The sequence below is a fragment of the Lepus europaeus genome, chromosome 13, assembly GCF_033115175.1.
Source record: "Lepus europaeus isolate LE1 chromosome 13, mLepTim1.pri, whole genome shotgun sequence".
NCBI classification, from domain to species: Eukaryota; Metazoa; Chordata; class Mammalia; order Lagomorpha; family Leporidae; genus Lepus; species Lepus europaeus.
Window position 1 is genome coordinate 87,356,135 of NC_084839.1, and position 27,326 is coordinate 87,383,460.

The 27,326-nt window shown below is 41.1% G+C and overlaps 1 protein-coding gene across 1 annotated transcript in view; it reads left to right on the forward strand.

The window, feature by feature from the left end:
* Positions 1-27,326, forward strand: part of VWA3B (von Willebrand factor A domain containing 3B) — a 249,346-nt gene that overhangs the window by 152,808 nt on the left and 69,212 nt on the right. Inside the window, exons 17-19 of the mRNA XM_062208881.1 lie at positions 916-1,000; positions 1,092-1,248; positions 20,437-20,555. Coding sequence (XP_062064865.1) covers positions 916-1,000; positions 1,092-1,248; positions 20,437-20,555 — 361 coding nt within the window. The remainder of the gene's footprint in view (positions 1-915; positions 1,001-1,091; positions 1,249-20,436; positions 20,556-27,326) is intronic.

The window sequence follows — 27,326 nt, forward strand, 5'->3', positions numbered from 1 at the left end:
TAAATAATAAATCCCAAACATACACACATACAGTCCCCTAGGCAGCAGGAAGCATGGGTGACAAATGCACACCTCATGGGTCTCCCACAGTGCTGAGCTGCGTGATGTAGTTTCCTGGGTTTCAGTGAGCCCATCAGTCTGCTACATGCGCACTCCTTGAAGGGCTTGTCCTGTGATGATTATGGTATGATTTCTTAGACATTTAGTTAACTCACACCCACATATACTCCTAATCCAAGCTTGTATAAGCATATACATTTAAAACCCCAAATATTAATGTGGAGATTTTGAGTTCACAAACCCAACAGGATTTTTGGTTTTCTGTGTAGAGCTGAGGAACCACAACACAAACTATTAGAAACCAAAATGTTGATCAAGGCTCTCCTATGTAACTCGGAGGAAGTCTACTGAGGTCAACCCTGAGCAGTCATTAGTTATTGGTAGCTTGTGGGGTATATTTTAGAGGTGTCTTCCAGACAATGAGTATGGCTCTTCTTTCCATGGAGAGAGACTCAAAGGAAGTGAGCTGCGGAGATACACAAAACAATGACAGTGCCATGTTCACCTATGCAAGTTGGTCTTGCAAATGATTCTTGCCTGAGAATCCATCTTGACATATGAGGGGACTGCAAAAATTCATGGAAAACAAAATAAAAGCCAAGTTTCTTTGGATGCCAAAAAATTTTTTGGAACCAATGTAGTTGTTCATGATATACATTTTCCATGAATTTTTGAAGATCTCTCATGTGCTTGATTTCATAATTTTTTGAACCAAAATAAACTCTCTTTTAATTCCATCTTTCTATGAATTTTTTGAAGTCCCCTCACATGTCAGTCATGGTACACATGATCCTTTTTGCATTTTGATTTAAACCCTATATATGAGGACAATATATGTCGTTTCTCCTTCCACAGAAACTGCCCTACAGACAAATGAGTGTCTGAGTGACAAATCATCATCAAGATTGATTCAAGAAGGAAGCCAAGTTTATGACGACAAGTGAGTGCTTTAATTTATGTGGACAGTCTTGTTGTGTGTTTGTTGCCTGTCAAGTTGTATGTTTTAAAACACCCCGGTCTATTGTCATTAGCTCTGCAGATACATCTTCAACAGACTGGCTACAGGTCCACGGCCTGGTGGCCAAGAAGCTTACCATCATGCATGCCCTGTCAGCAACCACAGTCCCACACAGCCCCACCTATGTCCCCATCCTGGACAAGCATGTTGTTTCCAAGGTCTTCGATGAGGTAATCAAATCATGTATATGTCTCTGCTTTTGAGGCATTTTTCATTTTCTGCTCCAATAAGAAGTTGTCTATTTCAATTTATGTGTAGTTGCAATAAGTCTATTTCAGTCAATGGAAAACATTATTTGTAAAGGCAAGGAAAAGGGAGAAAATGAAGTTCTTGAGAATTCTTAAGCTACAAGGATACTGGCCTTTGTTGGACTGGCAGCTCCTGGCTCGCTGCTGATGGGTGGAGGGATGGAGCTGAAGAAATGCTCAGAAACTAAGTTGGAGCCGTGAGTGGACATCATCCAGCATCAAGGGACAGAAAGAACTTGTGAGAGATTCCACCCTTCCTTCTCTTACCTTCTCTCCCTAAACTGAATAGCTTCCAAAGGAAAAAGTTCAGAGAGAGAAAGAGATAGAGGGTGGCAGGAGAGAAAGAAAAAGAGAGAGTGTGAGAGCCACCAGAGAGTGATAGCTGTATATTGAGAGGAGAAGAAGAACTTCTGTTGGAAGGTCCTGGCAGGGTTAAATGTGGAGGAAGGCCAGCTAGATGGCCCTCCATAGCCACGGGTTCCACATTTGGAGGTCCAACCAAAAGCAAAACAGAAAGAGTCTGCAAATCGATGTTAGGTAGCTGCTGATGTATACTATGTGGTTAGGCCTGCAGGTTGCGTCTGTACTGAACACGTACAGACCTTTCCCCATGTCATTATTCCCCGAACAATGCAGAATAACAGAATAACATTGCATGTACATTGCATTAGGTTATACAAGTAATCTAGCGATGGTTTAAATTAGATGGAAGGAATGTATTGTTATAGGTGAATACTGTGTCATTTTATGTAAGAGACTTGAGCATCTGTGGATTTTGGTATCCTCAGGGGCGTCCTGGAACCCCCATGGCTCAGACATGACTGTACTGAAATGTTGCCATTGAACTTGGCACCTAGAAGTCTGTTATCTTTAGCAATAACAATTCCATTGGAGCAGCCAGATAGATAGCTGTGGGATGAGGATGTCAGGAGCAATGAAGATATAAAGACTGAACCCCCATGCTTCCTAGCAAATGTAACAGCAACTAAGGAGTTAAATAACACAGCAGGCTTTGCAGTCACTAAAATGGAAACAATAGCTTTAAAATACCTTTTTGATGCTAAAATATTTACAGAAGAATTGATAAGATGATTGGGATTTATGTCAATGTGATCGGGATGGTAGGAACAGACAGGAGACGGTGGGAGTAGCTCAGACAGCTAGAATTAACATGAATTATCAATGTTATTATCATGTTATTAGCAATTATCATGTTATTAACAATTATCATGAATTGATAATTGTTAATTTTGATTAATAACAATATTGGTGGTAGGGTGAGGGAGGCTCATTCTGCTAGTCTCTCTCCTTTTTTATATATACAACATTTCCCCTAGTAGAACGTGTCTTAAAAGTCAAAGGCAGGAAAACTTTCTATAAAAGCAAAGATCTTATGCAACAGGCCTTGACATAGCAGAGAGTTGATATATTTGGAAAAAGCAGATGAATTGGTGAGGGTGTTTTTTTTTTTTCCTGTTAATCATATTTTAAGAACTATGACCCATGGAAGTCAACATACATCCCGGGTTATCTTCTTCTGGAGGGTTCTGTGTCATAATTTAGGCTGGTTCCTGGCTATTTTTCTCAGCGTGCATGGTCCTGTTCCTGCCTGTGCCCCTTCTGACTGGCAGATTGCTTGTATCTCCAGTGATCTCTGTTTGGATGTCAGGTACCAGCTTATCACTTGAAGTTCACTTCTTCAAGAAGCAACAGAGAAAGACAGAACATTGATTAATTTCTTCTTGGAGGCCTGTGACAGGTTCTTTATATGCTGTGAATTTATTGTATTTGCATCCTTGAGTTTTACTTGGACAAAAATACATTTAGGCTAACTCTCTCTGGACTTAGAGCTTTCTTGAACTCATCATGCTCCCTTCCAAATGTCCCAACAACTTGAGCTACATTTAAAAGTAAATTTCTCAGGGCCGGCGCTGTGGCGCAACGGGTTAAAGCCCTGGCCTGAAGTGCCGACATCCCATATGAGTGCCAGTTCTAGTCCTGGCTGTTCCTCTTCCGATCTAGCTCTCTGTTGTGGCCTGGGAAAGCAGTAGAAGATGGCCCAAGTCCTTGGGACCATGCAGCCATGTGGGAGACCCAGAGGAAGCTCCTGGCTCCTGGCTTCGGATCAGCACAGCTCTGGCCATTGTGGCCATCTGGGGAGTGAACCAGTGGATGGAAGACCTCTCTCTCTGTCTCTACCTCTCTCTGTAACTCTGTCTTTCAAACAAATAAAATAAATCTTTAAAAAAAAGTAAATTTCTCCAGAAACAAACATGGCAGGGTAGAGAAACATGAGTATAAAATCAAAGGAAGAAATCATAAGGGAAATGTAATTTTTGCATAAAAACACATAAATGAATTACATGGAGACAGATCTCAGAAAAATGCATTACGTATGATGGACAAAGTGGCATAGGGAATATTTTAATATGTGTGTGTCAGTATAAATCAATGTGTGTGTATAAATCAGCATTCATACATATCCATACCATAAAGGAATAAGAAAATGATAGATATGTCAGTGGAAAAGCTAAGGAATGAAAAAGAAAAAAATTAAAACCACATAGAAATATTTAACTTTTTTGGTAACCCAATATATATACATGTACTAGAAGAGGGAATTTTAATTGTTCTACCACAAAAAAAAAAAAAAAAAAGGGCCGGCGCCGCGGCTCACTAGGCTAATCCTCCGCCTTGCGGCGCCGGCACACCGGGTTCTAGTCCCGGTCGGGGCACCGATCCTGTCCCGCTTGCCCCTCTTCCAGGCCAGCTCTCTGCTGTGGCTAGGGAGTGCAGTGGAGGATGGCCCAAGTCCTTGGGCCCTGCACCCCACGGGAGACCAGGATAAGTACCTGGCTCCTGCCATCGGATCAGCGCGGTGCGCCGGCCGCAGCGCACCGCAGCGGCCATTGGAGGGTGAACCAACGGCAAAAGGAAGACCTTTCTGTCTGTCTCTCTCTCACTGTCCACTCTGCCTGTCAAAAAAAAAAAAATGGATGTGCTAATTACCCTGTTTTCATCATTATACAAAGTATACATGTATCAAAATATCACATTGTCTTCCCAAAATTTGTGTAATTGTTATGTGTCAGTTGAAACAAAACAAAACAAAACAAAAAAACCACAGATGAAAGGCAAAGAGAGCTTCATACTTAAAAAAAACAATAAGAATTATTTCTTTGACTTCAGGATAAGGGAATACTTAACAAAGGAAGTGCTAAACTTATGCACTGAAAACCATAAAAATTATTCAGATAAATCAGAAAGATCTAAATAAATGGAGATGTATTTCATGCTCCCATGATATATCATTTAGAAGGCAATTCTCTCACAAGTTTTGGCATACAGATTCAATACAATTCTTATCAAAATCCTAGCAGATTTATATTTTGTTTTTATATTTTATAGAAATTGACAAAGAGTTCTTAAAATTTATATGGAAGTACAAAAGAATCAAAGGGTCAAAAGAAATTTATAAAATGAAAAAAGCCAATTAGACTGTCTTTTCTCCATCAAAATGGCAAAGCTAAAAAATACTAATAAACAGAAATGACAAACAGGATGAAATGAGAAATTTTATATCCTGCTAGTGGATGTATAAATTGGCGCAATATATTCAAAGGCTGTTGAAGCTTATAACATATACCCCAGCAAACCAATATATTCCTAGGATTCTATATAAGGAAATAACAAGATACTGACAAAAAATGCAGAGAGAAATTATTATTGCCTTATATCTAATGATGAAAAAATTGAAATCATTACATCCATGTAATGGAATGTCTTACATTCGTTAGTTAACCATGTTTCTGAAGAATAAATAGTGACATGGAGAAAAACCCTCAATATTAGGCTAAATTTTAAAAATCAGAGCTTAAAACTGCATTGATATTCTGTTAGCAATTTGATTAAACATATGTATTGTGTATACATAGCATTTTCTCCCTCCCTTTTTCTTTCACTAGAATGTTAACAGTTTAGCTGAATAATGAGATTGTTGGAGATGATTATTTTTTATTTGCATACTTTTTTTGTTTTTATTGTGGTGATTTGAACACTGAACATATAGTAAGTTTATACTGAGGAAAAGGAAAGAAACGGAACAAAAGGCAAATAATACAATGGTGCACATATGAAGGGAACTTAATTTGAATTCATTGTTTTATTTTTACTTGATCAGTAATATACAAATACATCCTCAATGTGTAAGGTTTAACCATACGGAAGTCTTTAGGGGAAGATGTGGAAACTTCTCTACAACTACTCCACCTGCAAACACAGTATTCTGAACTCTGGTGAACTTCCTTCCAGTCCTTTTCCTATATACACTAATGTTTACATGGTTATACAGAACATTGTTCATACATGTGTATGCAATCATTTTAATAAACATAAAGCAATGCCATATGAATTTGCTATTTTTGGCTCTTCAAAATCATCTTTGAGACCTTTCCACCTGAGTGGGTTTGTGTCTGTCTCATTCTCAGCAGTTCAAGGTCCCACCTCATTGTTGATGGACATTGACGTTGTGTCCTTCCTTTCTCCATTACAAACAATCCTCTAACATATTTCCTTGCACATGGATTTTTGGGCACAGATCCAAGAATGTCTTTGAGATAGATCCCCTCAAGTAGGATTGCTGGGACCTAAAGGGTATGTGATTTTAAATTTATTTATGTATTCATTTATTTGAGAGACAGAGAAAGAGAGAGTGCACTTCCATCTACTGATTCACTTCCGGATGTCTGCAGCAGCCAGGGTTGGGCCAGGCCAAAGCCAGGAGCCAGGAACTCAATCCCATGTAGCTTGCAGGAACTCAATTACTTAAGCCATTTCCACTGCTTCCCAGGGCAAGATTCTGAATTTTGATGGATACATCCAAATCATCTCACAAATACCCTTTACATTTCTACTAGTTTGTATCCTCACAGACAAAATACAATAATGCCCTTTTCCTAAGAACTCTAGACGATAATTGTTGATAATCGTTAGTTCTATGCTCTGAGTGTAAAAATGTTTTTAAAACTCTGAAAGTAGTATGAAGACACACATTTTTATTCACCTCTCCTTTCCTTTCATTCACTGAAGCAGTCAGCTTAGGAATCCAGTCCAGCCTCGAGAAATCTTCTCTCTGAGATGTGTGCAAGACAGCTGTACTCTCGTCTTAGTAATATATCTACTCCGAGGTTGTTAAGGGTTTGAAAGAAGTCATACACGTAGTGGACAGTACTTAGCAGCCACGTGCTAGATGTTGCCTCTCATTGTATTCAACGAATATTCACATGTCTCCTGTAGACCTGTCCTGGGCTGCAGTTACAGCGCCAAACAGGGCAGCCAACCCTCCTGGCCAAGCACAGCTTACTGTCCCGTGCAGGAAATAGCAATGGAAACAGACGCAAGAGTTAAACCTGCCGAGTGGGAAGTGCCAAGGGAAGATGCAGGAGAGGCCCCTGTCCATTTCCATTGTCAGATAAGGCTTGCCTTTGCAAGAGATGGTCAAGGTCGGGCCTGGGGGAAGAGAAGGAGTTAGGAAGGTGAAGAGTTGGGGAAGAGGGGCCAGGCAGTGGAGGGGCTGTGATGAGGCCTGAGCGTCCAGGAAAGATTTATTTATTTATTTATTTGAAAGGCAGAGTTAAAGAGAGGCAGAGGCAGAGAGAGAGAGGGAGAGAGAGAGAGAGATTGATCTTCCATCTGCTGGTTCACTCCCCAGATGGCGGCAATGGCTAGAGCTGTGCTGATCTGAAGTCAGGAGTTTCTTCTGGGTCTCCCATGTGGTTGCAGGGACCCAAGGACTTGGGCCACCTTCTACTGCTATCCCAGGCCATAGTAGAGAGCCAGATTGGAAGTGGAGCAGCCGGGACTCAAGCTGGTGCACATATGGGATGCTGGCACTATAGATGGCAGCTTTACCTGCTACACCAGTGTCGGCCCCTGGAAGGCTTTTTAACAAAGGAGAGAGAGAATTAATTTTTTTTTTTTTTGACAGAGTGGACAGTGAGAGAGAGAGACAGAGAGAAAGGTCTTCCTTTTGCCGTTGGTTCACCCTCCAATGGCCGCCGCGGTAGCGCGCTGCGGCCGGCGCACCGCGCTGTTCCGATGGCAGGAGCCAGGTGCTTCTCCTGGTCTCCCATGGGGTGTAGGACCCAAGGACTTGGGCCATCCTCCACTGCACTCCCTAGCCACAGCAGAGAGCTGGCCTGGAAGAGGGGCAAGCGGGACAGGATCGGTGCCCCGACCGGGACTAGAACCCGGTGTGCCGGCGCCGCAAGGCGGAGGATTAGCCTGTTGAGCCACGGCGCCGGCCGAGAGAATTAATTTTTGAGTTTTGGCTACTATATGGAAAATACCTGGAGAGGTGCAAGCAGGATGGGCAATCAGGAGCTGAGCTTTCAGGGGCAACATCTGAGCCTATCCATATACTCAGGTCTACAGAACTAGGAGAGAAACATCAAGAACTGGTCTCTGGAGTTCAGCTTAGATCATCAAGAAGGCCAAAAAACAGAGGGAGAATAGCAAGGGTCCTATTCTTCAGGAGAGCTTTCTAGTCTCTGTCTCTAGAAATCAAAGCCAAGGGAAGGGGAGGAGCATTCCCCAGGTGCCTTCCATGGGCACTTGTGCGTGGTGCCATTTGTGGCACTGTAAATTCTCATCACAATCCTGCAGCTAGGGAGTGCACTGCCCAGGCTACTCACCATCCTTTAGTAACAGTAAAGAGCAAGAAGCATGGTGATGACACAAATGCACCGCAATAAACTCATTTTCACCTCCAGTGCATATCTGCATCTTTTCAAACATTATTTTATTTTTAGTTTCAAAGGCGGGGTTACAGAGAGAGAGAACTATCTGCTGGTTCACTTCTCAAATGGCTGCAACAGCTGAGGCTGGGCTGGGCCGAAGCAGGGAGCCAGGAGGTTCTTCTGGGTCTTCCTTTTGGGTGCAGGGGCCCAAGCACTTGGCCCATCCTCCACTGTTTTCTCAGGCCATTAGCAGGGAGCTGGATCGGAAGTGAACCAGTGCCCTTATGGGATGCTGGTGTCACAGCCAGCAGCTTAACCTGCTACACCACATGCTGCATTATTTTATTTGTGATAAACAAATCACAATTATACCTATTTACGGAGTACAATGCCATATATATATATACATATATATATGCCTATATATATATATATGCATACACACACACTTGAAAAATTTCATAGGAAACGTGTGTTATAAAAAAATGATGCATGGACTTATAAACTTTCTTGCACCCATATAATATATCTTTTAATTCTGTTTCTGGGAACTTTCTGAATTGTCCTTGTGTGCATATAATGCGGTATGGTTTTAATTAAGCTCATGTGACCATTGTCATTATCTGGCTTACCTGTCACTTTTTTATGGTGAGACCGTGTGGCCTCACTTCCATGTGGAATCTTAAAAAGTTGAACTCATCGTAGTAGAGTAGAGTGATGGTTACAGAGGCTGGGGCGCAGGGAGAAGAGGGAAGAGGAGGGCATGGGGAGATGTCGATCAAAGGGCGTGAAGTTTTGGACAGGAGGAATAGGTTTGGAGATGTATTGCACAGCAGGGCAACTACAGTCATAAATAATGTCTTGTATATTTCAAAATAACGAAGGGAGTAAATTCCAAACGTCTTGCATTTATATTTTTTATTCCCTAATATTTTCTCTGACTGGAAGAGACTTTCAGCCATAAATGTAAAGAATAGCAACACAGTAACCTAAAATATCTCCCACTTCGTGGGATGGATAGCTTTATTGAGATTCGGACCTTGACATCTTAGGAAAAAGTAGACAGTAAGTAGAACAGAGCTGGAAACCTGCTGGCCTGTTAACCCTCTTCACTGAGAATTTCAGTGGACTCTTCCCCTCATGTTCTGCACCTGGCCACATCTGCCTGGGTGGAATTGCAAAGCCGTGTTGACTCTGTCTCCAGCTTTTTTTTCATTCATGACTTATGCATGGGCTCTTCTTGTGCAACACAATGCTGTCGTGGTTTTCAGTGTTTCCTGGGCCAGCATCAGATCTGTCACCTTGGAAATGAAGTACTGAGCAGAGAGGTTGCCCTAGCAACTCTTCATTACAAGATGAGAAATGGACCAGATAATTTTTATCTTAGCTCTTTCAAAAAGATGAATTCATCACCAAGTCATATACAGAATGAAAGTGCTTTAGCTATTTGATGAACCTAGATTTCACAGCTCTTTGTTGCCAGTTGCTTTGAAAAAAAAAAAAAAGAAAGAAACAATTTGGGGACATTAGTCTGCACCATTGGAGAGTCCATGTCACCATCCATCATCCCTGTCATTATCATAATGCCTTCACAGCATCCCATCAAGGCCTCCTGCTTGGTCCTCCTCTCAGTTCTGCGCTTAACTCAGTGGAGTTGCGCTCCATCTCTGTCACTCACTCCTCAAGGGCCCTGGCAAGGTCCCTAATCTAGTATGTGGTGAACTTTCATGACATACTAGGTCCTGAGCAAAGCATTTGATAGCCTCAAAGTGCGCCATCTGAAGTTTAGAGCAACCTGTGAGGTTCACTGCATCACTTAGCTGACAAGGGATATTAGATACACCAAGGTTAGGGATTCCGTGTGAGTCGTGACAGGTTGCCAAACAAACGACATGTTGATAGAAAAACCTTTCAATTAAAAATTTCTAATGACGGGTATGAAAGCTATTTATGTATTCATTGTATAAAGTGATTAGAAAGGAAGAAGCAATAGAGTTAGAATTCTATGCATATGAATTATCTGGTGATTATCTGGCCAGACCTTTTTCACTACACATACAGGTGTATCCTTTGTTCTTTGTTTTTATTTTTACCAGAATGGAGTCAGACTGAACATACTGATTTATAGCTGTATTTTTACTCAACCATCTGTCATGAGCATCATCCCGTGCTAGCATATACTCATCTGCTGTGCACTCACTAGCAGGGGTGGGCGTTTGGTACAGTGGTTATGGCATTGCTTGGGACTCCTGCATCCCATATGAGTGTCTGGATCTGAGTCCTAACTCTGCTCTCCGTGCAGCTTCCTGCTAATGCACACCTGGGAGGAAGCAGGTGGGGGTTCAGATATTTGGGTCCCTGCCACCCAGATGGGAGACCTGGGTTGGATTCCCAGCTCCTGGGCATTTGGGGAGTGAACCTCCAGATGAGAGCTTTCTCTCTTTTCTCTCTCTCCCTCTCTCCCTCCTTACCTGCTTTCCCACTCTCAAATTAAAAAAGAATACTGGCCAGCGCTGTGGCTCAACAGGCTAATCCTCTGCCTAGCAGCGCCGGCACACCAGGTTCTAGTCCCAGTCGGGACGCCGGATTCTGTCCCGGTTGCCCCTCTTCCAGGCCAGCTCTCTGCTATGGCCCGGGAGTGCAGTGGAGGATGGCCCAAGTGCTTGGGCCCTGCACCCTATGGGAAGCACCTGGCTCCTGCCTTCGGATCAGCGCGGTGCGCCGGCCGCGGCAGCCATTGGAGGGTGAACCAATGGCAAAAGGAAGACCTTTCTCTCTGTCTCTCTCTCTCTCACTGTCCACTCTGCCTGTCAAAAAAAAAAAAAAAAAAAGAATACTAACATCAAAAATAATCTTTTATTTTCTACAAGTTTAGATCTTAAAATGTGAGACGCAGTCTACACTGTGGTAACATGTTTTCATGGGTTTAATGAATGCTCTCGTCGCCATACCATCTTGCCAGTAAATTTTGCAGTCTTGTCTTCGTTCTCCGTCACCTGCAGATGTTTCAGTTGAAAAGCAGACATTTAGGCTTCAGCACTCAGCAGTGTGTACACCTGCAGTATCTACAAAACCATTGCATTTGTGCTCGAAGATTCAGCCACGTGGGATTGGCACAGCTTGTGCATTTGTACTGCACAGATCCTGTCAGAGCCTTGCCTTGGCCAGGCTGGTAGTAGGCTCTGGGATTTTTATGGGAAGAACTAATTTAGTTGAAAAAACAGTGACGTTGGTGAATTAACTTAAGGTTGAACAATAAAGATATAATCACCAGTTTCATACTGTTTCCTCAAGTTTAAATGTTTTGGGCTAACTTTTAAACCTAGCTAGAATGTTTTCAGATGGAATTCTACCTGTTCTCCTTGAACAATCAATAGCTGTGTGTACCACTTGTATATTCTACTTTCTTCGTTTAGTGTATTTTTCAGTAATGGCCATTTTCTTATAATGACCATTTGGGGATGAATTTTCATATTTGTGCTGTTGCAATTTATTTCACTTTTCTTCCTGGAATTGGGCAGCTTACTTGGAATTTTGAGAATGCTCATTTTCCTAGATTTTTTTTTTTTTGCTACCACTTAGAACAGTAAGAATACAAAGCAACCACAAAAAAATTTTGCCATTAGCTGTGTAAAAGTGGTGTTCATTTTTATTTTGAGCTTTTATTGCTTGTCAATGTTTTTCTTATAAAAATCATTATATATTCTTAGTACGTACCTCTTTAAAAATGCCAGTGCTGTACTTCATCCCATACCTCAGCTAGCAGAATTCAGATTTGGTGGAATCTAAACTTAATTATGTTTTTGCAGTAAGATGACTTTAAAATAATTTTGCATCCCCAGCCATCATTTTGATTTATTATAGTCTTTCATGTATTCAGTGGGTAGTTACTTTGTTCATATATTGTGCTGGGAACTAGTATTTTTAAAAAGGAATAAATAGAGGGTTTTTACAGAGGAAAGCTGCATAACAAACTGTAATGGAATGTATTTGTTGTGTATCAAGACAAATGAGAATGAGAAAACGTGCAAAGTGCCTACTGCACGGTAGAGCATAAGAATGAATACTATTATCATTATTGAGAAATCTATTCTTTTTCTACTTTTAAAATTGCTTTCTAGGCCAGTGCCACGGCTCAATAGGCTAATCCTCCGCCTGCGGTGCCGGTACTCTGGGTTCTAGTCCTGGTCAGGGTGCCGGATTCTCTCCCAGTCGCCCCTCTTCCAGTCCAGCTCTTTGCTGTGGCCCGGGAGGGCAGTGGAGGATGGCCCAAGTGCTTGGGCCCTGCACCCACATGGGAGACCAGGAGAAGCACCTGGCTCCTGGCTTCGGATCAGCGTGGTGTGCCGGCCGCAGCGCACCAGCCACAGCAGCCATTGTGGGGTGAACCAACGGAAAAAGGAAGACCTTTCTGTCTCTCTCTCTCACTGTCCACTCTGCCTGTCAAAAAAATAAAATTGCTTCTAAAATACTTGACTTTTATTCATTTCAGAGAGATATGAATCTGGACTGGTGTTGTGACGTAGCAAGTTAAGCTGCTGTCTTAATGGCTGGCATCCTATGAGTGCTGGTTTGAGTCTTGGCTGCTCCACTTCCAAACCAGTTCCCGGCTAATAATGTACCTTGGAAAAGCAGCAGAAGACAGCCCAAGTACTTGGGCACCTGTGACCCATATGGGAGACCCAGCCTTCTGGCTTCAGCTTGCTTCAGCCCTGACCATTGCAGTATTTGGAGAATGAATCAGCAGATGAAAATCAATCTCTCTCTCTCCCTCTCTCTCTCTTCCTCTCTGCTTGTAACTCTGCCTTTCAAATAAAAAAAATTTAAAAAAAGAAAGATATTCCATCTGCTGATTGACTTCCTATTGCTGGCAGGAGCTGGACTGGATCAGACTGAAGCCAAGAGCCCAGAACTCAGTCCAGATCTCCCATGTGGGCGGCAGTGGCCCAAGTACTTGAACTATCACTTGTTGCCTCCAGAGTGTGCGTTAGCAGGAAGCTGTCATCAGAAGTGGAGCCTGAACTCAAACCTGGACACTTCAGTATGGAATGCAGGTGTTCCAAGTGGCATCTTAATTGTTGGGCCACTCACCCCATTATTCTTTATTTTTATTTTATTCATTTGAGAGAGAGGAGAGAAAGAAAGAGAGAGGAGAGAGAGAGAGAGAAAGAGAGAGATATCTTCCCTCTGCTGGTTCATTCCTCAAATGCCTGCAACAGGCCCAGGCTGGGCCAGGCCAAGGCTGGGAGCTTGGAATTCAATCCAAGTCTCCCAGGTGGATGGCAGGGACCCAACTCTCTGAGCCATCACCACTCTCCCATAGTCTTCCTGAGCGGGAAGCTGGAGTCAAGAGCCAGTGCTGGCACTCAAATGTAGGTACTCTCATATGGGATGCAGGTATCCAAAGTGGTATCTTAATCACTAGGCCAACGCCTGACCCCTGGTAAAGCTGTTCTTGACTACAGTGTATGCTTATGGAGTATTTCATTTAATTGTGCGGAAAATCCTCACAGAATTCATCCAAATAGATCTGTCCATTATTTTCAAAATTTCTTCTGCCTTCATTGTCAGTAACTGTCTGTCTCTCACTCTCTTGCTCTTTCTCCCTCACTCATAGTCAAAATCACTCACAAAGCTTGTGATGATTAGTAATATCACTTTGGCAAGGTAATACCTTAAGGCTCCTTTGTGTCATCAAATATTGTCCAGAAGTTTCTCTCGTTAGCCAGTTATGCTCCATTTACATTATAGAAGTAATAACTATGCCATTTTAAAAAAAGATTTATTTATTTTTATTTGAAAGTCAGAGTTACACAGTGAGAGGAGAGGCAGAGAGAGAGAGAGAGAGAGAGAGAGAGGTTTTCCATCCACTGGTTCACTCCCCAATTGGCCTCAACAGCTGGAGCTGTACCGATCTGAAGCCAAGAGCCAGGAGCTTCTTCTGGGTCTCCCACGTGGGTGCAGAGACCCAAGGACTTAGACCATCTTCTACTGCTTTCCCAGGCCTTAGCAGAGAGCTGGATTGGAAGTGGAGCAGCTGGGTCTTGAACTGGCGCCCATATGGGATGCTGGTGCTTCAGGCCAAGGTGTTGACCTGGTGTGCCACAGCGCTGGCCCCAACTAAGCCATTTTTAAAGGCTGCTGGGATCATGTGATTTTATTCCCTGTAAGCCAGATGGTTGGGTTTCTTCATCAACCTTCATTCCCTCCCCACTTGCCTCCTCACAGAAGATGGGCAGCCATGATTCTGATCCTTCAAGTCCCTGTGAGAATGCCCCTAGTGACCTCATCATCACAATGAGGTTGACATCATAAAGACAGTATCCATGTGACAGCCACCTGACCACCATGTTATAAAACCAAGACCACAGACTGAGAGTGTGGAGTATGACTTTGTCTTTCCCCGAAGCTGCTCGCAGAAAGGAATGAGAGTGGGTGCACAAAGCCAGATTTGAACTACTCCCACGCTGAAGGACATGATGGCCTCGCAAAGCATGAGATCTAAATCCACGAAAGAGGGAAGTAGAACGTCAAACAGTGGATTTTCTTTAAGGATGTTAACGCGAGTTAAGCTGACCATTGGGAAATGTCGTCATGTTGTTAATTATTTTGTGGCATGGTTTTACAGTTGAGCTATGAATTATTAAATTCGGAGAGCTTCTTACAGATTCCTAAAGGGGTACTTTGTCCAGAGGAGGGAAAAACGCTAAGGGTTTATCGTTCTGTTGAGGCGATTTATTTTTCCACTGAAGGGTATGTGACATATAGCTCCATTTAAATGCTTTTTAGTTTTCTAAATCTTTGCCTACTGTTGTGATGATCTGGTTACAAAATTAATTAACGTAATTTTTTAAAATATGAAACAATATGGTTAAAAAAAGTCCCATTTATCTCCTTCACTCACCCTGAAATCCTAATATTTAGAAGTAACCACTATTGGCCGGCGCCGTGTCTTAACAGGCTAATCCTCCGCCTTGCAGCGCCGGCACACCGGGTTCTAGTCCCAGTTGGGGTGCCAGATTCTATCCCGGTTGCCTCTCTTCCAGGCCAGCTCTCTGCTATGTCCCGGGAAGGCAGTGGAGGATGGCCCAAGTCCTTGGGCTCTGCACCCGCATGGGAGAAGCACCTGGCTCCTGGCTTCGGATCAGCACGATGCGCCAGCCGCGGTGGCCATTGGAGGGTGAACCAACGACAAAGGAAGACCTTTCTCTCTGTCTCTCTCTCTCACTGTCCACTCTGCCTGTCAAAAAAAAAAAAAAAAAAAGAAGAAGAAGTAACCACTATTGAAAGTTTTAAATCTAATGTTTTTATGTATCTGTGTCTGATATTTTATTTTTAATTTTTTTAATTATTGACATAGTGATGGAGGTAGAGAGAGAGAGAGCAAGCTTAAATCTGCTGGTTCACTCCCCAGATGCCCCCAACAGTCTGGGCTAAGTCAGACCAATGCTAGGAACCAGAAACTTAATCCAGGTCTCCCACGTGGGTGGCAGGGGCCCAACGACTTTAACCATCACCTGCTGCCCCAGGGTGCACACCAGCAGAAGCTGGAATCAGGAGCAGAGGCAGGGTTCAAACCCAGGCACTCCAGCATGGAAGAGGGTGTCCTCACGGCATCTCAACCTCTCGGCCAAGTGCTCACCCATGGATATATATATATATATATATATATATATTTTTTTTTTTTTGACAGGCAGAGTGGATAGAGAGAGAGACAGAGAGAAAGGTCTTCCTTTATATCGTTGATTCACCCTCCAATGGCCACCGCGGCTGGCGCACTGCAGCCAGCGCACCGCGCTGATCCGATGGCAGGAGCCAGGTGCTTCTCCTGGTCTCCCATGGGGTACAGGGCCCAAGCACTTGGGCCATCCTCCACTGCACTCCTGGGCCATAGCAGAGAGCTGGCCTGGAAGAGGGGCAACCAGGATAGAATCCGGCTCCCCAACCGGGACTAGAACCCAGTGTGCCAGCGCCGCAAGGCAGAGGATTAGCCTGTTAAGCCACGGCGCCGGCCAACCCATGGATATTTTTAAAGTAAATAGAATCTTGCTGATAAAAGTTGAGTCTCCTGAGCAACTCCTTTTGATTCCATTCCCTTACCTCCTTCCCAGAGGTAAACACTAGCCTGAGTTTCAATGTGTGTATTAATATTAATACAAAAGTACCAAAACTTTATACAAGGGGCCAGCACTCTGGCGCAGCGGGTTAATGCCCTTTCCTGAAGCGCTGGCATCCCATATGGGCTCTGGTTTGAGACTGGGCTGCTCTACTTCTAATCCAGCTCTCTGCTATGGCCTGGGAAAGCAGTGGAAAATGGCCCAAGTCCTTGGGCCCCTGCACCAGCGTGGGAGACCCGGATGAAACTCCAAGCTCCTGGCTTCGGATTGGTGCAGCTCCGGCCGTTGTGGCCAATTGGGGAGTGAACCATGGGATGGAAGACCTCTCTCTCTCTCCCTCTCTCTCTGCCTCTCCTCTCTCTGTGTAGCTCTGACTTTCAAATAAATAAATAAATCTTTAAAAAAAAAACTTTATACAAACTGTATCATATTGTAAGCTTCATTCTGAAACTTGGTATTTGATTAATATCTTTTTTGAGATTTTTAACTACCTTAATTCATTTTTTGTTATTTTTATTTTAATTCCTAATTATCTTTAACAGAGGCAATGTGATTTGTACAATTCTAAGAACATAATGACATTTCCTTCCTCCTCTCTCCCTTTCCCCCTCTCCCCCTACCTTCTTCCCTTCTCTCTTTCTGTCTTTTTTTAGTTTTTGAGATAAAATGTATAAAATGACATTAGAATAAAAAGGCTTAATATTCACCAAATAAGAAATTTAACGGGTAAAAAACAGAAAGACCCTTGTTTAGTGAGAATATCACAGCGGCTATAAACAATAATGGAATGGAAAAACAACTTTCTGCCATATAAAGTAAATTTTAAAGTAAACACAAATCATTAAAACTATAGTAGTATAACACTATATACTAACTATATATACTAACTATATACTAACTATAGTAGTATAACACTATATACTAACTATATATACTAACTATATACTAACTATAGTAGTATAACACTCTTAACCATTGGTTTGACAAAGGTATAAAACAAAGTTTTACAAAACTATATTTGGAACAATATTGATACATGCAGACATTTCTTTCTTTTTTTGTTTGTTTTTTAAATTTTAGGTCCCACAAACAAGGGAAAACATGCAGTATATTTGTCTTTCTGGGTTCAGCTTATTTCAGTCAACATTGTATCCTCCAGTTGTGTCCATTTTGCTGCAAATGGTAGAATTTCATTTGTTTTTATAGCTAAATAATAGTTCATTGTGTATATGTACACCACATTTATCCATTCATCTGATGATGGACACCTTGGTTGGTTCGAAATCTTGGCTATTGTGAACAATGCTGCTAATGGGCATGGTGGTACAAGGATCTCTGATACACTGTGGGTTCAAGTTTTGTGTGTGTGTACCCAGTAGTAGGGTTGCTGGATCACATGACAAGTGAGCTGGATCATAAGTGAAGCAGCAGGGTCATGAATTAGCATCCATATGAGATGCCCGCACCACAGGCAGGGGCTTAGCCTGCTAAGCCACAGCACTGGCCCCCAAAACTCAATTATTATAGCTTCAAATCTTGCTTCTCTAATAAGTTTTTAAAATTCCATTGTATTCTATTAAAATTTCTATTTATTAAAGTTGCTTGATCTTTTTATCTATCTGTCATTTCTATTCTTTTTGTCTCTCTGTGCTGTATTTTGGAGAAAGTCTTTAATACTATCACCCAGTTCACCAATCCTTATTTTTCAATTGTATCTAGTGTAAAATTTATTCTATTAATATTTTTTGTGTCAATTTCAGAGTCCTTTTTCAAAAATTAAAATTTATTTTTCCCATTATTTGTTGTTATAGCACTTTGGTAAGTTTTTGTGCTTTCATAGAGTTGAAATAACCTAATCAAAAGTTATTTTTAATCATAATTAAGTCAACATCATTGTTAAATAGCTCAACAAATTAATGTCTTCTCAAGTGAATTAGCATGGTAATTGTTGTTGATTTGCTGAGCTGTCATTTTTGGCATTTTATTTTTTGTATGTACTTAGGAATTTTATCATGCAGGTTCATTTTAACAATATTTTTGTTAAATCTGGATTTTCTTTTTCTCCTTCTGTTTTACAGTTGTGTAAATCCACCCCCTGAACTCCTCACCTCTTCAACCATAGGCATTTAGAGCAATTATTCCATAGAGATACTGTGGATACTATAGGCTAATAGTGGCTTAGTTTGGTTTTCGGTCGTGAGACCACATCAGTCTTAGTCATCAAGGCCTTCTTTCAGGGTTGTAAGACCTTCATACCAATGCTGACTGCAAGCACTGATCCTGACTTGTGGCTTTGTTTGCCAGAGCACTCAGTACCATTTGCTTTCCTGGAGTTGGGTTCCCGTGGCCTTGCCAGCTTTGAAAACAGAGCTAACAGGCTTCAACCCTGCTCACTTCTTCACCTTTCTGTTCAGCATTTTGTGCCTGGAAATCTACTCAACAAGCATGAGTTTTTTTCTTTTTTCCTTCTCTGCATTATTTTCTCAAACTATAATAGCATAATACAAATTACATGATTTTATTGGCAAAAATGAATATAAAAACATGAACTGTATCATCTTGACTGAAAGTAATTTATTTCTTAAAAGTAATTACCTATATTTACAAAATGCTTACATGCTTCTTATATTCAGAATGCTACAATTTTGAAATAATGATAGTATAGCTTAATATTTTCCAGTTAGACTTTTTTCTTCTTTATTTAAATATTAAGATATAGGATATATCTTCTTATTAACATAAATTTATTCACTTATCAACAAATATTTGTTGAGGGCATACTGTGTACCAGGTATTATTCTAGGTGATAGGAATAAAACAAGTTTACTTTTCTGATAAAACTTACATTCTACCAGGGAGAGAGAGGTAATATGCAAATGGGTCAACATCAAATTACAGGTACTACTAATGTGAAAGCAGAATTGGGAAGAAAAGAATGATGGAGGGTTCTGGCTCTGGGCAGATAGAGTCAGCACTTCACCCAGGTTCCCCACTGAATACAAGCAGACATTATGGACAGAAAACCTGGAGCAGCTATCAGTAAACTTTGAAATTGAAATGGCCCCAAAAGAATCGAGGAAGGATAGCAGAATTTGAAATTCTACCAAACTAGCAATAAGTTCAGCATTTCCCTCACTCCCTGGAGTGGCCTGGCAGAGAATCAGAAGTATCCCAAAACCTGGAAATAAGCAGCAGGCACAGACAGAAAGAAGCCTTGCTGGTCCTCTGCTATTCCCCTAGGGTGTGGAATTTTGGACCACTAAGCCTTCTTTGATATGTGTAAGAGCCTCTTTAGTTTGATTAGGAAAATGGTCAAAAATATATTAACTGTAATCAACGATTCTCAAAAGAAAATAAAATGTAAAATAAGCAAATGAAAAAGATGCTTAGTCCAACTAGTATGAGGATACTCCAGAAAGTTCATGGAAAATGGAATTATTATTATTTTTTAAAGATTTATTTATTTATTTGAAAGTCAGAGTTACACAAAGACGGAAGGAGAGACAGAGAGAGAAAGGTCTTCCATCCACTGGTTCACTCCCCAATTGGCTGCAATGGACAGAGCTGCACCGATTAGCAGCCAGTGGCCAGGCTTTCTTCTAGGTCTCCCATGCGGGTGCAGGGGCCCAAGGACTTGGCCACCTTCTACTGCTTTCCCAGGCCATAGCAGAGAGCTGGATTGGAAGTGGAGCAGCTGGGACTAGAACCGGCGCCCATATGGGAGGCCGGCACTGCAGGTGGCGGCTTTCCCCACTACATCACTGAGCCAGCCCCAGAAAATGGAATTAGACGCTACATTTACTTTGGTGCAAGCGATTTTGGAATCTATGCATGCTCATAATTTATAAAGAAGCAACAATGAGATCTTATTTCTTATTGCCCACTCTTACCAATCTAACATAGGCTTCTGAAGGTAATACTGTATTCTGACTAGGGTTTCCTATAACAGTTTGGGATTTATTTTGTTGTTGATTGTGTGTGTGTGTGTGTGTTGTATGTTTATGAAGGTGTTTGTGGTAGTGGTGATGATTTTATCAAAAATATGTAGCTTTCAAAATTGGAAGGAAAGGGTTAACAATGATATAACTGATTCTTATTTTTTTCTTTATGATTTCCTGTATTTTCTAGTTTTTCTAAGTTCATAATGTATGTCATTGTCAATCAGGAAAACATACCGCACAGCCATGCAGATACATTTTGAAGGCTTTGTTAACTTATCAAGTGACAGTTTCTCTGCTCTTGGTGTTGATGTGTAGGTGTTCCCTCTGGCACATGTGTGCAACAACACAAATAAGATGACATTAATTAACCCCCAAGGAGTCAAGCTCAATATCTACAAGCAAAAAGTGGAACGGGCAATTAAGTCTTATGAAAAGTAAGTATTACTCGTGACTTCTCAAATTTCTTTATTTGTTGGGTTTGGCTTATTTTCTTTTATTTGAGCTTAAGTTTTTCATCTGAAGCAGCCATTTAGAAATTGTCCAATTTCAACATCAGCCACAGCAGCTAACATATGGGTGTCCTATGTGCCAGGCACTGCGTTAATTTACCTGAATATTTTCTACCGTTTTGAAGAAGCCATCTTCCCTCTCCAAACTCTATAGACGTCTCATGTTTCAGTGAGATCCTTGAAGTTTTCCTTTGAGCACAACGAATTGGATCACTTTGGCACCTAACGTTCTATAAAGTGCCTACTGACACTCCGCAGGGATGTATGTAGCACAGCTGATCTCAGTATCTGCACGTTCTTCATGCCAGGATTCAAACAATCGCAGACAGTAAAGAAACTCAGGTCTGTGCTGCACATGTACAGATTTGACTGTTATCATTATTCCCTGAACAATACAGTACAACTGCTAGTCACTCAGTACTTGCATTGTATTAGGTATTATAAGTATCTCTATAGATTCAAGGTATACTATATGGGATATATAGACTCAAAGTACACTACTATATGCATAGATTCTTTTTTAATTTTTTACTTTTAATTTTTAATTAGTTTTTAACAGATTCCATGTGACTTGTAGATATAATTCTAAGAACATAATAACATTCCCTCTCTCCCTTCCCCCTTACTCTTTCCTTCTCCGTTTCTTTCTGTCTTCGTATTTTAGTTTTTGAGATAACATTTAAATTTAACAGTAAAAAGGCTTAATACTTCACCACATAAGAAGTTTAACAAGTAAAAAGCAAAAAGACCCTCAGTTAGTGGGAATATCGACAGCTGTTATGATAGTTGAATGGAAAACCGACTATTTCACCCATATGCAGCACATTTTAAAGTAATTACATATCATTAAAACTGTAGTAATATATGGGGCGCCGGATTCTGTCCCGGTTGCTCCTCTTCCAGTCCAGCTCTCTGCTGTGGCCCAGGAGTGCAGTGGAGGATGGCCCAAGTCCTTGGGCCCTGCACCCGCATGGGAGACCAGGAGAAGTACCTGGCTCCTGGCTTCAGATCAGCGCCGTGCACCGGCTACAGCGCACCGGCCACAGCGGCCATTGAGGGGTGAACCAATGGCAAAGGAAGACCTTTCTCTCTGTCTCTCTCTCTCTCACTGTCCACTCTGCCTGTCCAAAAAAACAAACAAACAAAAAAAACTGTAGTAATATAGCATTCTTAACCATTGGTTTGACAAAGATATAAAAAAAAAAGTTTTATAATGAATCTTGATGCGAATGGAATGGGAGAGGGAGCGGGAGATGGGAGGGTTGCAGGGAGTGGGGGGAAGCCATTGTAATCCATAAACTGTACTTTGGAAATTCATATTTATTAAAAAAATGAAAAAAAAAGTTTTATGAAACTACATTTGTAGCCAATATTGGCTGTTGGTTTGTGAAACATAGCTTTTATAATTTTGAGGAATGTTCCTTCTATACCTAATTTGTGGAGGGTTTTTATCATCAAGTGGTGTTGAATCTTATCAAGTGCCTTCTCTGCAGCTACTGAGATAATCATATGATTTTTGTTCTTGATTCTATTGATGTGATTTGTGATGTTTATTGATGTGCAAATGTTGAACCACCCTTGCATTTCTGGATAAATCCTACTTGACCATGATGTATGATCTTTTTGATGTGGTTTTGGATTTAATTTGCTAATATTTTGTTGACAATCTTTGCTTAAATGTTCATTAACAATATAGGTCTGTAGTTTTTGTGTCGTGTCTTTGGTTTTGGTATCAAAGTAATTCTGGCCTCATAAAAAAGAGTTTGGCAGAGTTCCATATTTTTAAAATAGTTGTAAGAGTATTAGAGTTACTTCCTCTTTAAATGTTTTGTGGAATTCAGTAGTAAAACCATCAGGTCCCAGACTTTTTCTTGATGGAAGACTTTTGACTACTGCTCAATTTCATTGTTTGTTATGGGTTTGTTTAGGTTGTCTGTATCTTCTTGATTTAATGTTGGTAGGTTATATGAATCTGGGAACTTATCCATTTCTTAGCCGCCTTCACGTTTATTAGCATATAATTTTTCATAGTAGCTTCATATGATCCTTTGTATTTCAGTGGTGTCACCTGTAGTGCCTCCTTTTTCATCTCTAATTTTATTCATTTGAATTTTTTCTCTCTTTTTGTTAATCTTACTAGAAGTTTATCTATTTTGTTTATCTTCTTTTTTTCCAAAGAAAACATGTATTTAATGAGTACTGATTTCATAAGTACAACTTTATGAATATAGTGATTCTTCCCATCATACCTGCCTTCCCACTCCCAGTTTATCTTCTTTAAAAACCAACTTTTTGCCGGCGCCGTGGCTCACTAGGCTAATCCTCCGCCTTGCAGCACCAGCACAGCGGGTTCTAGTCCCGGTCGGGGCACCGGATTCTGTCCTGGTTGCCCCTCTTCCACGCCAGCTCTCTGCTGTGGCCAGGGAGTGCAGTGCAGGATGGCCTAAGTGCTTGGGCCCTGCACCCCCATGGGAGGCCAGGAGAAGCACCTGGCTCCTGGCTTTGTTTTTTTTTTTTTTTTTAAACTTTTATTTAATGAATATAAATTTCCAGTGTACAGCTTATGGATTACAGTGGCTTCCCCCTCCCATAATTTCCCTCCCACCCACAACCCTCCCCTCTCCCGCTCCCTCTCCCCTTCCATTTGCATCAAGATTCATTTTCAATTCTCTTTATATACAGAAGATCAATTTAGTATAAAGGTTTCAACAGTTTGCACTCACATAGAAACACAAAGTGAAACATACTGTTTGAGTACTAGTTATAGCATCAAATCAAAATGTACAGCACATTAAGGACAGAGATCCCACATGAGGAGCAAGTGCACAGTGGCTCCTGTTGTTGACCCAACAAATTGACACTCTAGTTTATGGCGCCAGTAACCACCCTAGGCTGTCGTCATGAGTTGCCAAGGCTATGGAAGCCTTCCAAGTTTGCCGACTCTGATCATATTTAGACAAGGTCATAAAAGACAGGGTGAGGATAGTAACCAATGATCCTAAGAGTGGCATTAACCAGGTTTGAACAATTATACAGCATTAAGTGGGGAAGAGGACCATCAGTACACACAGGTTGGGAGTAGAGCCATTGGTGGTAGAGTAGAAGTTATGATTACAAAGGAATGAGGCCCAAGTGTGCTAGACAGGGCCTAGAACAAAGAACAGAGTCATTATTAGAGGAGCTAAGAAAGGTGCTGTCTAAGCTACAATTAAGTTTTCTGATTGAGAGGCAAATAGAACCTGACAGAAGGGGCTTGATAATAATCTGGTGGGCTTTAGGCCTTGTAAGTTAAGAGGCCCAGACCTATTTATCTCTTCACATGGGGTATATCCTAAGGGAGGTGTGAACCTCCTAGGGGAAGGCACTCTGTTGACTTTCATTACTTGGCTGGCCTGGGAGGAGAGCTGGCCAGGTAAAGGCAGAGGGCATCTCTAACAAGAAATTTACAGTTCTGCCTGCAATGTTGCTGACCCTACTTGACCACACCCTCAGCTGCAGTGGTCACTTTGGAAGTTGGGTTGAGTGAAGGGCTTTTCAGCTTAGAGCCAATAAGATCTGTGGCTCTGACCTGGGCATCCTTCGACTCCAGGGCAGGTCCATTTCCAGTGATCCAACTCTTGGCAGAGATGCCAGGGCTCTTCACAAGCTGACTTCTGCTGAAGCCCAGGCTTACCACATTGAAAGCCACTGCAGTGGACTGGCCTGTTGGGTCTCCTTGAGGGCAGATCACTGTACAGATCAGCCATTAATAGGCCTGCCACCCATTGCTTCTGATGCCGAGCTTTCTTTTCCTCCTGGTTTGTGTTAAAGCAGACCAGAGGATGCAAGTCAAGTGAGTGCCCGTGTCCCATCTCTAATCTTCGGTGGCCTGAACTACAAGTCTATAGTCACAGGCATGTTCTGTAGTACTTTTTCTAAGGTAGACAATGCCCATGAGGAAACTTATATTCTCACTTTAAAACTTTCTTTCCCTTTGGTCTGAAAGGGAGGTTTTTTCTACTTACTGTATACTTTGCTGATGGCGAAGTGAATCTAGCTATGAGATTATTATTTAAGTTCTTATTTTGGCTATGCTATTGCAGAAAAATGTTAGCCATCTCTTTTATAAGGTCTAAAGATTAAATTGTGCGTCCTACAGATTCCTTCATAATAGAAGGGAATAGAGAAATGAAAGAACAAGTTGGGCTTAGAATAGAGAAATGAGGGAGCAAGTCCTAGATCGCTTGCTGACAATAGCAATATAACATGAATACTTAGCAAACAGTTTCAACCATTAGATAACAACTTAAGAAAACATTTACCAGAAGGTCCAATGCCTTCTATAAATTTTAAGAATCATGTATTTGAAAACACCTCTTAAATATCTAACATGGTGTAGTTTGTTTAACCAGTAAACTTAAGCACAACCATATAAAATGTTTTTAGTTTCTTTCTACCAACAAGTTTAAAACATATGATACACAGATTCAGGTCACACAAATTAAAATGTATCTTTGATTGATTTTAGCAGCTTAAATTTATGGACAATCTTATCTATAAGCCATTTAAAATAAAACTCTTAATAAAATTTCCCCATGTGGACATACAATATGTACACACATATAACATAGCATAATAGACCAATATAGCAATTTTAATAATAGCTTTTAAAATCTTTAACTCTTTTTGTAGATTGCCAATTGATTTGAATTGCTTTTTTAGTAACCTCAGTTAACCATACTTTCTCTCAGTTGGTACTGTTAATACATTATTGGCTTCATCTGTTTACAGAGCCATCCCAAAGTACTGAATACAATGGAAGTGGCTGGAAAAAGTCCATAGGAACCTATAGGAGGACAGCTACACACAGAACCAACAACGCTTTAGTTTTATGAGCAGCAGATCATATATAACTGTGGATGACAAAAGACTTTAAGTCGCCATGTTTAAAATTATAAACTCATAGACCAAATTTGATCTTGTTACAAGGTGATTATTCAAATCTTTGAAAATAAGCACATATTTACATAACCCATAGCTCTTAATAAAAATTCAGCTGTTTTTGAACAATTAGAATTTAACAGACATCAAGAGAACATAATAGATTACTTTAACACATTGCTTTAACAGAGCATCAGAGTTTAATTCTATGTCAAAGAGAAATTGAGCTTCCTGTGATCTTTTGCTGTGAGGTTTCCTTCCTTTACCTTCTTTCATATTGGTGACCATGTTTCTGTGTTTCTGTGTGTAACACATCTTTAAGCATCTTTTGCAGGGCAGGATGAGTGGCAACAAATTCTTTCAGTTTCTGTTTGCTATGAAAAGTCTTAATTTCACCTTCATTCACAAATGAGAGCTTTGTAGGATATAATATTCTGGGCTGGCAGTTTTTCTCTTTTAGTACCTGGGCTATGTCTCGCCATTCCCTTCTAGCTTGTAAGGTTTCTGATGAGAAGTCTGCTGTGAGTCTAATTGGAGATCCTCTAAGAGTAATCTGACGTTTCTCTCTTGCACATTTTAGGATCTTTTCTTTGTGTTTCACTGTGGTGAGTTTGATTACAACATGTCGTGGTGAGGATCTCTTTTGGTCATGTTTATTAGGGGTTCTATAAGCTTCCTGTACTAAGATGCCTCCGTCCTTCTCCAAACCTGGGAATTTTCTGCTAGTATCTCACTGAAAATGCCTTCTAATCCTTTCTCCCTCTCCATGCCTTCAGGAACTCCTAGAACTCGAATGTTGGTTTTTTTAATAGTATCCTGTAGATTCCCAACAATATTTTTTAGATTTCTAATTTCTTCTTCTTTTCTTTGGTTTGCCTGTTTCCTTTCCTGTTCTCTGTCTTCTAATTCCGATATTCTCTCTTCTGCTTCGCCCATTCTGTTTTTAAGGCTCTCCAATGTGTTTGTCATTTGATCTACTGAATTCTTCATTTCATTATGATTTCTCGTCACTATCTCAGTTTCTTGTTCCACTAGTTGTTTCATTTCATTTTGATTCCTCCTTAATATTTCATTTTCACGAGAGAGATTTTCTATCTTGTCCATTAAGGATTTCTGTAGTTCAAGAATTTGTTTTTGAGAACTTCTTAATGTTCTTATCAATTTTTTGAGATCCACTTCTTGCATTTCTTCTATCTCATCATCTTCATAATCTTGCATTGGGGTGTCTTTTTCATTTGGGGGCATCATAGTGTCTTCCTTGTTCTTGTTACCTCGATTTTTGCATTTGTTGTTTGGCATGTTGGAGATATTTGGTTTCTTCACTGTGGTGTTTTTTCTTGTTACACTATGGTTCTATATTAAGTGGACTGTCTGCTTTCGGTGGAGCCTTAGAGGCTTGAGATGAGTGTGGACTGAGAGCTGTGTTTGGTTCCTCAGGGTTGAGGGTGTGTCAAAGATGACACTCCCAGGTTAGGCGTGGTAAATCTCTCTCTTTTTTTTTTTTTTTATTCAAAAGGGAAGTAATTCCACACAGCTGAACGGAATTGGAGGTAGTTAGCAGGAAAATTATTATATACCCACAGGAGCCAGAGATTGGAAGCTCTTTCCCAAGGACCACACAGGGAATCTCTGCTGCCCTCAGTGTGGGCTCCAATTCTCCTGCAGTCTCCCACTGGGTTGCCAAGTTAGATGCTAATCTCCTGTTATTTCACCCCTCCCCCCAGAGTCAGGTTTTTCTGCTAGGCTCAGGGCCGGCGCAGGCCTGAGGTCGCCCTG